This window comes from Spermophilus citellus (assembly GCF_964194105.1).
Source record: "Spermophilus citellus genome assembly, chromosome: 1".
NCBI lineage: Eukaryota > Metazoa > Chordata > Mammalia > Rodentia > Sciuridae > Spermophilus > Spermophilus citellus.
In genome coordinates this window covers 121987233-122002177 of record NC_138182.1, presented here as the reverse complement: position 1 = coordinate 122002177, position 14945 = coordinate 121987233, and the positions used below count along the sequence as shown (strand labels likewise).

Below are 14945 nucleotides of genomic sequence, written 5' to 3'. Positions count from 1 at the left end.
CCAGTTAGGTAAGTCCTTTGGTAGTTCCTCCCCACTGAAGGTGAATTTGGAAGGAGGCGAGTTTGTTAGCTACAGTGCAGTGAATGATTTGAAAGAACAGGAAGTACACTTGCATCCCAGCTAGAAAGTAGAAAACAGGAAGGTCCTCCATGTCCTGAGGGGCGGGGTGGAAATCCTCCAACCCCTGCTAGGGAGCTCTGCTGCTGCTCCCAAGGCCAGTGAGGCTGGGTGGGGGTCATGTCCATTTACAGAAGAGCAGGCACGACTCAGTCCAGCTGCGTGACAGCCCAGTCCTAGTCACTCAGGGACGATTCACACTGCTCTCTGTTGGACCAGGCCAAGTGACAGGCAATATTGGAAAGATGTCTGTGTAGGAAGTAAGTAATGGGCTTAGACTCTGAAAATCAAAAGGAATGAAAGCCCAAACCTAGCAGATGTAGTAACCAAAAGCCAGTCTCGGGATCAGTGCATAAAGATAAGAGGCAGAGCAAAGAGAGTTGGGAACAATCGGTGACGGGGTTTGCAGGTCACAAGATTGTGCACCCTGTCCCTCAGTGATGACCTCCAACTCAAGGGCACAGGAGTGGGTCCCTTGGTGAGAAGGAAGTGTGTTGGGAGTGGAGGAAGGGGGGCTGTTTTCTCTAGCTGCTGTGTTGAGGTGCAGCCGAGGCCACTGATCGATGGCACAGAGATGTCTCACCAGGAGCATGGTGGGAGGAGCCGCGGACAGGGGCACCAGTGCTGGCTCTGGGTTTCTCCAACCTCCTCAAGAGGAAGCTGACTTTTTAAAAAAAAAAATTTTATATGTACTTTTAGTTATCAATGGGCCTTTATTTTGTTCATTTATTTATATGTGGTGCTGAGAATTGAACCGCGTGCCATACACATGCTAGGCAAGTGCTCTACCACTGAGCTACAGCCCCAGCCCCTACCTTTTATTTTCAGTTAAAAAATTTTTATTAAGGCATTATGATCACCTGTGACTGTGGGGTGTGCTGTTATGTTTGTACCTGACACACAGCGACACAGTGTGTCCGTTCCGTCCCCAGCACCTCACCTCCCATCCCCTCCCTCTCAGTCCTCTTTCTCTGCTCTACTGGTCTTCCTTCTATTTTCATGAAATAGAAAATTTTAGTCTTAAAATATTATCAGGAATAAACAAAAAATATATAAAGACTAGATAAAGAAAAACACTACTGAGGATACAGAAGAAAACTTGAACAAACGGGAAGATATTCCAAGTTCTCGAACAGGAGCAATCAGAGCTACCAGCTCTAAATTACATTAAAAACATCCTGCTCCTAGTAAAACACTAGTCGCAGAGGGTTAAAAGACACGATGTTCACCCGAGGGAAATACAAGCTGGAAGACGTTGGAGGAAAGGGATCAATGGGGTGTGTTATCCTAGTCAGATATTAAGAAGCCCATGAGTGGCCAGGCCAGTAAAGCAGATAGAAAGTCTGGAAATCGACTCCACCACATACCAGCATTCAGTTGGTGAGTGTGGCAGGACCACAGAGAGAGGATGGCTGCAGTCAGTGGTGTTGGGTCCACTGGGCAGCCCAGAAAATGTGCAGTGACTCCATACCTCACTCCATAAGCCAATATATTTCAAAATGGATAAAGATATAAATGTAAAATAGAAAGAAAACCATAAAATCCCTAAAGGCAATCCTTTAAAGCCCTGGGTGTGGGGAAGGCCTTTTCAACTTGGACCCCAAATCCAGGAGCCTTAAATGAAGACCAATCAAATTCTGTGTAAAACAAAATCTTCTTTAAGAAGAAGAACAATAAAAACAATTTGAAATTCTAGAGACCCCCCCAATAAAAGATTCTCAACACATCTCTAATGATTGCTATATAAAGAGCTGCTAGAAACTAATATGAAAGACAAATGACCTGATACAAAATTGAGCAAAGCAAATACAGAAAGGAAAAGTTTTCAATATCATTTATGATAAGAGAAATGCAAAATAAATAGAGGCTCTTTTTTTTTTTTTTTTTTTTTTTTTTTGGCCTAATCTGATGCGTGAAAAAAATCCACGTTTGTGGAAAGGCTATGGGGGACCAGCATTTGTACCACTTGTCTGGTGGGAGTGTAAATCAACATAACCCCCATGAAGAGTCATTTTGACAGGATGGGTCAGAATTTTAGAAGGGACATATCCTTGCACTGGGCAAGTCACTCTTCCTCTCTGTCCTATCTTTTAACCTTGTAGAGTTCTGAGAATTAAGAGATGATGTCAGTAAAGCCCTTATGATAAAGTGACTGTAACATTGATGTGATCCCATAGTACTGGTTAGTAATAGGGCATCAGCAACTAACAGGCATTGAGCTCTTAGCACTGCCACATTATCTGTGTCTCATTTCTGTGAATTGTCTCATTCCACACAACAGCCTCCTGCTTCTGTATCAGATGTGGTGAAGCAAACACTTAAAGGGAAGGTTCGCGGAGTCCCCTAGGAACGCAGATGGGCCAGCACATAGCCCTGCTTGTACCATTCTACCTATAGGGAAATTTCTTTCTTTCTTTTTGGTGGTGCTAAGGATGGAACCCAGGGCCCAGGGCCTTGTACACATGTGCAGTACCAACCACCCCAGCCCTCCAGGGGCCATATTGGTTTTGTGTGTTTGAGTCCATCTCCAGGGAATTACCAATTTCAAGGGTAGCTGTGAGGATTAAGAGAGATGAACATCTGTAGGCTCTCAGGTCCTCAGAATCTGTGGTGGCTGAGGGGACGTGAAAAGTAGATGGGGCAGGGGATGTGGCTCAGCAGTGGAGCACAGGAAGCTCCTGGCTAGCCTGGCCTTTCAAGGCCAGAGTCAAAGGAGCCTGCGGAGTCCAGGAAAGGGTGGGGCAAGTGGGTGGCTGAGGGCCTTGAGGTCAACTGATCAAATGCAGGAGCTACCACTTGTTGAAGGTTTGCTCTGACATTATCCCCATCAAAACTATTCCAGCCAAATATAATCCGATTATACAAGAAAAGGGAACTGAAGGACTATAAGCACGTCCTAGTTCCGTAATTTAGAAGCATCCCTTTGATAGAGATTGCATACGTTTAAAAAAAGTTGATCACAATTCATATAGTAGAAAATATGAAAAATACAAGGAAATTTAAAAAAACAAAATGACACATCCCAACTGATACTTTTCTTATGTTTTTTTCTTCTATGCAAAAAAAAATGTAGTCATTAGAATTCCCGATAGGTAGAAGATGGACAGGGACCACTGTTAAGCATTCTTGAAATTCTTTCTTTTCCTCTCCGTTTTATTAGGGCCAAACCGAGAGGACCGGCGAGTGCTCCCGACTGTCAGCCTGTCGCCTGTCGCTCGCCGCTCGCGGCGGTCTCTAGGGGGCGCTGCCCCGAGTCGGGAGGGAAGCAAAAGAAGGCGGTGCGAAAACGCGTTCGAACGTGGGCCCCGCTACGGCCCGTAGCCGGCGTCTCCAACATGGCGGCCCCCCAAGATGTCCACGTCCGGATCTGTAACCAGGAGATCGTCAAGTTCGACCTGGAGGTGAAAGCGCTTATCCAGGTACTGTTCCCGGGCCCTGCCGGCCTCGCCCTCCCGCGGTGCCGAGCGCGGTCTTTTCCGGGCTCCCTCGAGTCCGCCCCACCCCCCGCGCGCCCGGCGGCGTCCCCGAGGGTGGCAGCCGCCGCCTGGCGCAGACCGCCCTCACCTCGCTGTGGTCGTGAATGGAGAAATCGAGTAAAGGGCCAGAGGCGGACCCAGGCAAAACCCGGACCCGGACCCGGACCCGGACGCGGAAAGTCCGGGGGAAGGCTCCAGCGAGCGCCTCCGCCCCGCCGGCAGAGGGTCCCCTGGGCTTCGCCGAGCCTTGGGAGGGTCGAGGCCGCGGTGCATCGAGCCGCTGAGCGGAGGAGGCCGAATGGGTTCCGCGGGTGCACAGGAAGAAACCGAGAATCCAGACAAGCTGCTTCCCTTTGCTAGGAGCGCCTCCCGATAGTAGAGGTAGATTGCAGAGGTGGCGACCAGCTGTGGCTAAAAATGAAGGACAGTGGGTCTCCCCAGGCAGACCAGCCGCAGAACGATCCAGGCTGAGTGAACCCCAGACAAGAGAAGAGGCTTGGTGCCAACGTTGGAATTTCCTGAACTTCACTTCTCCGATATACAATCTCCTGAAGGTCGGGGCCAATTCTGGAAAAAAGAAACTGGGGATTGGATTAACACAAATGAATGACTGGGGTCTGAGCGTGTGGATCGGTGGTAGAATGTGTGCTCAGCATGTGCAAGGCCGTTTAATCCGCAGCACCAGGAAAGAAAGAAATGACCCTTTTAAGCTCTCTGAATTGCCTGGACCCCCTTCTCCTTCTAGGCTTGGGTTCTTGTGGTTGCTAACAAGAAAGAAAGAGTGGTTGTAACTAGATGTATTACACTCTGACCGTGTTCCATCTGCTCCATTGAGTGCCTTACACAGATATATGGCCTTAGGACAGGTGCTGTGATGATGATATTGAGGTACAGAGAACTTAAGTAACTTTTAAAGATTGCACAGTCAGTTCTTACAGCCAGAATTTGCACATAATCTGGATCTAGAGCCTGCTCTGAAACCTGGCCCCAGTGATTCTGAATTTATTTTCAGAAACAAATTCTAAATCTACCCTTAAACATGTCTGTAAACACTGTGACTTATAACAGATGGTTTGTAAAATCAGATCAAGTTAATCTTCTCATACTTTGCCAGGAATTTAAGCATTCTGGTTTTCAAGTTGGAAGGATCTAAAGTTACAGTATTACTTTTGGGTGCCCATTCTTGTTGGACATGCAAGCTGCTTTAAGTCTTCATGCTGACTGGGTGATGCTTTGTCAAACTTAAGGGGCTAATAATTGGGTCAAAGCATAGTTATGATTCTATGTACTTGATATTTTTTTTGTGTGTGTGTGGTGTTGGTGATCAAATCCAGGGCCTTCCACGTGCTAGGCAAGTGCCCTACTATTGAGCTATACCCCTAGCCTGCTCTTATATTATTGGTTCAACATAATCTAAAGAAGGATGAGGAAAATGCAAGAGATAATGGTTTTGCTTGTGTCACAAAGGTAAACAGCAAAGATCAGGATGAATTATAGTTAGGCCAACCTTAGTGGGCTGAGTCAGCTTTCTTGCTGTACAGATGACATGATTTCATTTTGTTGCCACGAGAAAGGCCCCTCATCTCTTCCATGTCTCCTAGGATATCCAAGACTGTTCTGGACCCTTAAGTGCACTTACCCAACTGAATACTAAAGTGAAAGAGAAATTTCAACAGCTACGGCACAGAATACAGGTGAGTGTGGCTGCAGAACTGAGATGTGGAGAATGGGTCACAACAAAGAGAGCTGTGTCCCCTGTGTAGTCTCTGCTTGAAAGTTGTCCAGGTCCCTCAGACACTAGCTGGAATGGGTCATTACATTTGGAGAGCGAGGGTGACCGCTAACTTCTCCCCAGCGAGGGAGCAGTGAGGAACTTGAATGCCAGCTGGAAATTTTGAACTTGAAGACCCTAAGGTCACTTCAACTATTTTCTCTTGTCTACTGCTCTCTCTGGCCCACTCATTCTCCACCTCAGTCTGTCAACTGCTTTTCTTGCATGTGTCTTCCTGTTTATGGAGGCATGGGTCACATTAGTATGCCTGCGTTCAGCGATGGGCTAGGTGTCTCTCCAAGCACACCAGGGCGTGAGAAGGAGCTGTTGGAGCAGTGGAGCCTCTCCACTGCCTGCCCAGCAAGTGTGAGAGGGGTGGCAGGGTCTGCCCATCCCTGGTGACTCTAGAGGCATTTGGCCTTGCTCCCTGTGGTAAAGACTTGTGCCTCGCATATGATGTCACCCGGAAGCCAGCCAGCAGCTTTGTTGGTGTTCAGCAGATGAAGATAGTCTGTTCCAAAGCTGCAGAAACACTGGCCTGTTGGGTCACAGGGCAACAGGATGTTGTGTCCTACGTGTGGCCTTCCTGGGGGTCTTTAGTTCAATTCTGAAAATACGCAGTTTTTCCCGTAGAGTTAACTTTAGAATTTTAGCAGTCACTCTACCTAGCTCATCTCTTTGTCTCTCTATCTCTGGCACTTACAATCATCTTAATTTTTGAAAGATTGTTACTTTCATGGTTTATGTTTGTGTGCGTATGATCATAAATAAGTTGCTCAGTTATACCCCTTATTTGTTTCTGTCTCCCACCCCTCACACAGGTACCCATTTTTCATTTTTTACTTATGTATCTTTCCAGAATTTCTCTACTCAGATATTTAAAAAGACAAATGTAATTTCTTATTTATTTTCCATTTCTCATTTAAAAGTTGGCCTAATTATAACATCACTTTTGTAATCTTACAGTATGTATTGGAGGACTTTTTATACCAGGAATTAAAGAGCTTCCTTGGTCTTTTTGTATAGCTGTGATTTGTTTTGGCCTCTTCTCTATCAAGGAGGATTGATTTGGATTGCTTCCACTTTTTTTTTTTTTTTTTGCTTTCAAAAGCTAATTTATTGCCTAAAAGGCTTTCTTCAGGTAATCCCTTACACCCTCTACCTTCAATACAAGTATTTCCTTGTTCTGCTTAAGTATTTACATGCTTACCTGATGTTTATTTTCTTCACTAATTTATGTAAATTGCCTCACTAATATATTTACATATTTACTGTGCTCCTTGTCCCCATTAGCTCCTCAGCACAGGTATGTCTGCATCTGTCAAGGTGACAGGCTCATACCCAGTGAATGAATAACCCCACCGCAATTCTAATCTGCATTCCTGCGTATGTACATGTTCTCTTCATGCCTGGAATTATATAAGAGATTTCTGTTTGTTTGATGTTTGTAGCTCTTATGTGATTGTCTTTTTTGTGCATTTGCAACAAAATTGTGATACTAGAAGAGAAATGGCCATATATTCTCAAAATACACTGTTCTACAGGTAGTCAGTATTGACTGTAAATGTCTTATTTCTCAACCTGGAATTTGAGAATTACTCTACCCCCTTGCTTTTCTCCAGAACTGATGCTGGTTCTCTGTGACAGAACTCCAGGCAGCTTTTCATGAGGAAATCATACATTGCTCCCTCCTGTCCTCCATGTCTCCTCTCCCTGTGCCTCCATTCTTCCATTCAGTAATTCAGTGCCTACTACATACCAGGCATGAGGGATAAAGGTAGCGAACAACAGTTCTGCCTTTGGTTTTCATCCTACTAGGGAATTTTAAACAAACAGTTATGCAAACATCTGATGACATTTGCAAAAATTTTCCAATTCACAATTTTCTCTGCATTAGCTGGTATTTGGGGAAATAAATTGGAAGTAATTTCTGAGCTATTGAAATGGTGGATACATAACTTGTTCCAAATTAGCGCATGCAAATAAGCATGTAAATAAATAAATTAGATACAAATAAGCTAACAGAAAGGTTTTAGATGAATAGCTGGATTGAAACTGGAACTTGTTTCAATTTGTAAACAAAAAAGTGTGACTTGAGACTTGAGGTGCAGGGACAGCTTTAATTACTGTGTGCTGACTCCACAGGGGTCAGAGATAGGCTGTTTGCTGTTCAAGTCTGCAGCTCCTACGCAGGCTGGAGTGTGCTGGTGTTGGTTTCCGGGCCATGAGCCTCATCTTCTGCAGACCTTACTGTGAGGCTGTGGCCTAGCCCCAGGCTGGTCCCTCCAGAGGCTTTCTGCTTCTGCTGGTCTCCTGAGATTATCAAACCTAGGCGTGCTTTCTATTAATTTCTCTAAATTTGAACCCCAGATCAATTTAGAGCAGCTTCTCTAATTATAAATACCCAGGGAAGTCTTGCTTTTTGTTGCTTTTTTGTTTTTGCATCTCTATCCAGAACCCCATAGTGCCCCCACTGTGTCTCTGTTTTCACTCTGTTGATGGATAGACATTTTCTAGACCTCTTTGCTGAGGGTGTGGCCTTTCATGGGTCCTGGATTTGTGATGTTTTCAGTTCCAAATCTCAGCCTCAGATGGCCTGAATCTTCATTTTTCTGTCCCTACATGAGCTTTCAAACTCTCAAACTCTTCGTAACCATTCTCTGATGAACTAGGGACAGTAGCCGAGAGAGAGCATTTGGAAACGTGGCCATTTGATCTTCTCATGATGGCTAAGTGTGGGGTCAGTGGCTTTTCATGTCAGGCATACCCTGGTCATAGGGTAGCAGCTCCCACATCCTTGCGGGCTGAGCACTCTGGCTTGAGATTACTACTCACTTTTGGGCCCTGGGGATTTTCCTTACTTCTTGCAGACTGGACTGTAAACTTAAAAGGATATACGTTATCTATCCTTCCTGGATGTTCTGTTTTAAGGGGGGGCTTCAAGTGCTCTTATGCACCTTTGCTAGAAATAGAAGTGCTCTTCTGTTTTCATATCGGCTTTCAAAACTGTCTAACACAGAGCTGTTTTCTCCTTGAAGGAACTTGAGCAGTCAGCTAAGGAGCAAGACAAAGAGTCGGAGAAGCAGCTTCTACTGCAGGAAGTGGAGAATCACAAAAAGCAGATGCTCAGGTAGCAGGGCCTGGCCTCACGCCAGCGCCTCTGGGTCCCTTGCTCCCATGAAGCTTAGGGGAGTATTTGCCTAATAAACCCAGGCTCATTGAGTGGTTTTCACAGGGCTGAGGGTGCTCTCCAGCAGTGATTCTGCAGTGGAGGGGGCAGGGGAGCTGTGCATAGTTCACACATAGGAGCACATTTAACATCATACTGTATTTTATATTTTCGAAACAAAACAAAACCCATGATTAGTTTTATAATACAGGGTCAATTTTATCTAAGAGTAATTGGTACTAGGAAAACTCCAGTGGAAGTGAACCTACTTGAGGGAACAAAATTTTAGATAACGTTATCTAAAAAAATGTCACACTAAAGATGTAAATGAGCTTCTGTTATGTCCAACAAAATGGAATTTTAATCCAGCTTTGTGCCAATCCTGTCTATAAAACCACAGCTATGTGCTACTTTTTAAAACGATTATAACCTTTGTTCCTGTGTGTGTTTATGTATTTATGTGGTGCTGGGGATGAACTCAGGGCCTCATGCTAACGAGGCAAGCACTCTACCCGTCTGCACCCTAGCCCTGAGCTATTTCTTGATTTGAATTGAGAGGGGAATAACTTTTCGAACTGGGTGATCTGATAACACGAAGCACTACCTTTCCTTTCACATTTGGCTTATGTGGGGTCATCTCGAAGGGTAAGGGTGGTTGCTGCAGAGATTCTGCGGGCTCCAGGAGCTTTCCCAGTCCCTGGTCTTGGGGCGCTCTCACCTGAAGCCCTGCTGTGTCTGTGTTCCTGGGGGTTTTCTCTAAGGCCCTCCTCCTTGGCTTTGCTTCTGAGTCATCTTCCAGCAGCATCCCCGCTGGCCGAAGCTGCGTGCCCTTGGGGAGGCACTGACTGGTGGACAGGGTGGGTGGATCAGTGTCTGGGGCTTTTGTGTTAGTGACTGCTTTGTGTTAGGATACTTTTGCTTTCCTGTTCCACCGCGTATACTCCCATCTCAACCTGGAATAGAGAGGAGCCTTGTGTCAAGTTCAGCAAGCTGCTCCAGACATGGTCAGCTCAGGACAGGCTTGAGCTGCGAATGGCCATGCACGATGTGGAGCTGGCTGGCGTAGACGTGGAGGCGAGAAAGCAGTGCCTGAGTACGTATTGGTGGCTTCTGTGGTGGGGACAGTACTTGAGCAGGCTTGGATAGCCACACTTGTCACACTGTGCAGTGAGTATCTGTTCACCTGTCCTCACCCGGTATGTTGTGAGCCCCGGAAGGGCAGGCACTGTGCCCCCTGGTTGCTGCACACCGGGCCTTGCAGAACTCTCTTGCAAATTCTTTGAAGATACAGTTGATTCTTTTAAGATGGCAAGTGTGAAGTGGCATGGCAGGTGCTGCACAGCATCAGAGAGCCCTTGGGAGACCTTTGGCGTTTAGGTGTTATTAGAAACCACCTGAGTTCATGTGCTCTGCTTTGGTTTTGAATATTTCCAGGGATTAGTGCAGTTGCTGTGAGCTGGTGCATGGGAGCATGGGTTTCATCCCCAGAGGGGTACAGTTAACTTTTATTTTTTTATGTTTTTTGCAGTGCTGGGGATTGAACCCAGGGCCTTGAGCATGCTAGGCAAGTGCTCTGCCACTGAGCTGTATCCCAGCCCCACAGTTAGCTTTTTTATGGTCTGTCAGCTGTATTGCTATATCTCAGGGAGCTGTTCACCAAATTGGAGTTGTAACCCACAAAGTAGATTAGATAAAGAATGTAAATAAATCATGTCAATAAGGCCCCTGCCGATACGGTGTATTTGCACTGCTCTTGAGTGGTCTGTAAAGAACTGCAGATTTTGGAGAAATACTGACAAAGGTGGTGCATTTGGTCTTTTTCCTTCTATAACAACACACATTCACTGAGCAGCTAAGTGTTCTTCCAGTGATGGGAAGGGGCCTAGTGGGTTGGGGCTCTTGAGGAATGGCCGCACCAAGACACACACAGCAGACCTCTAATGCCTTAGAGGTCACTTGACAGAATGGGGCTTTTTGTGCCCAGCTGAGGGGTTGGATGCCACCCTGCAGTCTGGAGGTGTCATGGGGCTATAAACTGTGCCTGCAGGGAGAGTGGCAATGATAGGACATCCTGGAGACAGCTTCTGGGGTCCAGAGGAGAGCTGTTAGGACCTGAGCTACATCAGTTGCCAGGGCAACTGAGGGGCAGGGATGGGCGCCACAGGCTACGCTTGGAAGGACGGACTGCTGTGACAGCTGGCTGATAGTCGGGGGAGTTGATGGAAACTCAGATGGGACCCTTCTTCTTTCAGCAACCAGACCTCCTGGAGGAAAGCCAACCTCACCTGCAAAATTGCAATTGACAACCTAGAGAAGGCAGAGCTTCTCCAGGGAGGAGACCCGCTAAGGCAAAGGTAACCTGCCTTTTGCCTTTCTGGGCTCAGATAACAGGTAACAGTTGGCCTGCTGTCCAACCCTCTGTGGGACAACATTCGTGCTTAATATTATTATATTTTTAAAGTATGAAAGAAGTGTATGCTTATTGGTAGTAAATGAGTAAAATAAAGAAAAATGCCACTTACAGAATGAGCATAGCTGTGATCTCATTGCCCATAAACATTTGGCATATTGCCTCCCCTGTTACTTTTCCTTTCATATCTTTTACAAAGTCAAAATTGTACTATATATAAATTTAGCATCCTACACTTCTGCATTTTGAACTATGGCACAAAGACTCAGTTCTTTTTTTAAACAATGCACAAAACATCACTTTAAAGTGTCCAGAATGCCATCGTTTAGCCAGCTCCTGCTTGCATGTGTCCCCGAGTCTGGTTTTTCGGTGCGGTGAGCGGCACACCTTAGAATGAAAGGCTTTATCCACGTTTTGGGTGGTTCCTTGGGAGGCATCCCAGGCATGAGATTGCCGCGTCAAGGATGAACGTGTCTAACGTGCTCTGCAGACGGCGTCACTGATTCCGTCCCTGTCGCGCTGTCACAGTCTGCACAAGCCCCGTCTCTACACACACCCTTTCTGGCACTGACCAGTCATTTAAAATGCCCACTAATGTGATAGACGAAGAATTGGGGCCCTCGTTTGAACATGGGGCTTTCTTGAGGGCATTTTAGTTGACATTCCTTCCCCTCCTCTGGGCTTTTAGGAAAACCACCAAAGAGAGCCTTGCGCAGACGTCGAGTGCCATCACGGAGAGCCTCATGGGCATCAGCAGGGTGATGTCGCAGCAGGTGCAGCAGAGCGAGGAGGCCATGCAGACTCTAGGTGAGCCCAGCCTGGGCGGGAGTCTTCTCCCAGGGTTGCCAGCTCCAGGGCGGCTGCCCCCCCCCACTTTTGCCCAGGGCTCCTTCGCCTCTGCCCACCTGAAGCTTCCTGGCTTATGTGGCATCTTGCTCGTGAGGTGAGGTGACATCTTGGCCCTGTCCAGAGTAGGGCACACTGCTCCTGCCTCTCCTGTCTGTGCCTGCAGGTGTGCCACAGACAGCCCCAGCAGCGTTTCCAGTAGAGCATTCCCAGGGCCTCAGGGATTCCGGCCCTCCCCTGGGGACTGTGTGCCAGCAGCCGGGGGCAGGAGGCCTGGCGTCTGGTTTTCAGTGAGTGCTCTGGGGTCCTGTGTGACCAGGCAGGTTGGGAATCACGACTGCTGTCGAGATGCCCAGACTGCTACGGCTGTACTCCTGAGCATTATTTACCGCGAGCTCCTTTTCCCAGGACCAGTCAGAGGCTGCTGAACTTGGAAGAGTCACAGTAGGCAGAAGTAGAGAGCATGGTAGAGTGCAGCCCTGACCGCCCCCTGGCTCCAGCCGGTCTATCTGTCATTTTCAAAATGCTCTGTTTCCTCCGATGATTCATTTATTAGCTTAATTTTGTGAAAAGGTAAAATACATAACATGGTTAAAGGAAAGATGCTGTCCATGTGCTGCCTGGTAGAAACATAATGGGAGCCACGCATGTGACTTTGAATTTTCTGGTAGATACGTTATAAACAGTAAAAAGAAATGTGAAGTTAATTTGAATGATTTATTTCATTTAAGCCATTATATGTAAAATATTCCCATTTCATTAGGCAGTTAGTAGTAAAATTATTGAAATAGTCACAGCTCAGTGTCCCTGAGGGATTGGTTCAAGAACCACACAGATGTCAGGATCTGAGGGTGCTCAAGTCCCTCATGTAAAATGGCACAGTATTTGCATACAACCTACTCACATGCTCCTGTGGACCTTAAGGTACCTCTGGATGATTTACAATACCTAACACAGTGGGAATGCTGTGTAATAGTCGGCACGCTGTGTCCTTCAGGGGAATAGGACAAGAAAAAAATTTCTACATGTTTATTATGGATACATTTTTTTTCCACACATCCATCCTGAGGTTGGTGGAATCCAGGGGTGTGGAGCCTGAGGAGGTGTCGGAGGCCTGTGTTGTACGCTGTGCCCTCCTGCTGTCTTGAGACCACGTGTGTATTTTATACCTCCAGATCTCTCAGTTTGCATTCGCCATATCTTACATGGTCAGGAGTCATGAGTGTGTCACAGCTGCTGTATTATCAGTGCAAAAGGTGCCCAACCGAGTAGAACAAAAAGAAAATACAACAGACCACTGTCCCGAGAGGTCAGAGACCCCTGACCTTCATCCCTCCGGTTCCCTCTCCAGAGCCCACCTGGGCTTCCATTTTCTTTTACATCCGGGGTCCTCCAGGCTGTGAACACAAGCAAATGAACATCCCCAATGCCCCTTCCTGCGCAAGCGGAGTGGCTGTCACCTTTAGCTCCTGCCTTCACGTGCGACGCTTGTTCAGTGGATATTCTGAGGACACCTTACTGGGCTTTGTAGGTGAAGCTGGCCAGGCAGACCTTCTTCTCTGAGTGTCAGGCCCACAGTCTGCACTCAGAAGGACTCCTGACTTGGCACAGTGAGCCCTTAAAGGACACAGACCTCTTGGGAGTCACCCAGGTGGAGCATAGGTGTTAGTTACATCTTTAAAGCTGCAGCCAGTGTCCAGGATTGAAGGGCTGGTACATGGGATGACTCTTGCCAGGGCCCAGGCCGTCCTTGCCTTTGTGTGGATTGCAAAGAGCGCATCTGACCTCAGGTGTCCTGGGGGAGCCACAGCTCACAGGTGGAAGGTACCGGTGCCCCCAGCCCATGAGCTGACCTAGCCTCATGGCACCTGTCCATGATCACCCAGTTGGTTTGGTGGCTGGTGGGTCTTGGTAGAGCCTGTCTACTTTGGAGAGCTGAGTTTGGTGCCTGGGTGGCCCACCTGCCTCCCTTCTCCTTGCTAGTGTCCCTCTTCCATACTCCTGAGCCAACCCCATCAGCTGACTGGGCTTTGGGAGGAGCCTCCCTGTCCAGGCCGTTCTCTGCTCCCAACGCAGTGTGCCTTCTTGACAGCCAGCGGCAGCAAGCTCCTGGCCACACGTGCAAAGGGTCTCTGAGTCAGGCCCTCCCTCTTCTCTTTCAGTCAATTCTTCGCGGACCATCCTGGATGCAAACGAGGAATTCAAATCCATGTCCGGGACCATCCAGCTGGGCCGGAAGCTCATCACGAAATACAACCGCCGTGAGCTGACCGACAAGCTGCTCATCTTCCTGGCGCTGGCCCTCTTTCTGGCCACAGTCCTCTACATCGTGAAGAAGCGCCTCTTTCCATTTCTCTAACTTCCGGGAGCGGCCAGCTTGGTTCTCCTCAGGCCACTGTCTCAGGAGCCATCCAGCCCGAGCTCCGGCCAGGCTGCCAAACTGAGCCAGTCCCCATCGGCTCCGGTTGCTCAGCGGGTCAGGGAGGAGACTCGGCCCCCAGCTTTTCTGAGGTGACTGGTGTGTAAAGGGCAGGCAGAGCAACGGGCTGCTTGTGTGACACAGGGAATCCAAGGGCACTGGGCAGTTGAGCACTGTGGGTGGCTGCCACAGGGGCACCAGCTCCAGATGCCCTGCCCCCCTGGAAGCTTAGTGCCCAGTCTGGTAGGGGGACGAGAGAAGAGGTGGAAGAAGGGTGACACAAACTCCTGGTCATTCCTTGAATAAACCGGCCTGTATTCAGTGGATGCAGTGTGTCTGTTTCTCAGGATTCGCTCTGGGATCCATGTGCCTCTTGTTCTGGTTTCTCAGACATGAATTTAAACAGTCTGTCCATTTGTTCAGTAAAGCCTTGTTAGGCAGCCGCAGCACCATGTCCCAGATGCTGCTGGTGGTTACCGAGGTTGGGAGGCCAGCATGCTCCTCCCTCAAGCAGCAGAGTGTCTGTCGGGAGGGGCCTGCCGACTGCTCCAGCGAGGTGACTCAGGCCAATGTCTGACAGTGCAGAGGGAGAGGCTTTCTGACCACAGCAGCCTGGCGAGTCCAGCGCTGGGCAGTGACTGTGGGGCCAGCTGACCCCTTTCTGAGGTCCAGACCAAGTGGAAGCAAGGAGAGGGAAGCCAAGGAAAGCTGAGGCCCACTTGGACCCGAGTTCTGCC

General features: G+C 48.0%; 1 protein-coding gene across 1 annotated transcript; it reads left to right on the top strand.

Moving 5' to 3' along the window:
* The first annotated feature begins 3379 nt into the window (after window positions 1-3379).
* BNIP1 (BCL2 interacting protein 1) lies at window positions 3380-14534 on the top strand. The gene is made up of 6 exons (XM_081284270.1): window positions 3380-3536; window positions 5195-5287; window positions 8403-8494; window positions 10786-10887; window positions 11632-11750; window positions 13952-14534. The coding sequence occupies exons 1-6, from the start codon at window positions 3453-3455 to the stop codon at window positions 14146-14148; spliced, it is 687 nt and encodes a 228-aa protein (XP_081140396.1). The 5' UTR covers window positions 3380-3452; the 3' UTR covers window positions 14149-14534.
* The last annotated feature ends 411 nt before the right edge of the window (window positions 14535-14945 follow it).

Coding starts and splice junctions, on each gene's coding strand:
- BNIP1 (XM_081284270.1), top strand. CDS start 3,453: ATGGCGGCCCCCCAAGATGTCCACGTCCGGATCTGTAACCAGGAGATC. Junction 5,288..8,402: donor AGCTACGGCACAGAATACAG/GTGAGTGTGGCT, acceptor TTCTCCTTGAAG/GAACTTGAGCAGTCAGCTAA. Junction 10,888..11,631: donor GGAGACCCGCTAAGGCAAAG/GTAACCTGCCTT, acceptor CTGGGCTTTTAG/GAAAACCACCAAAGAGAGCC.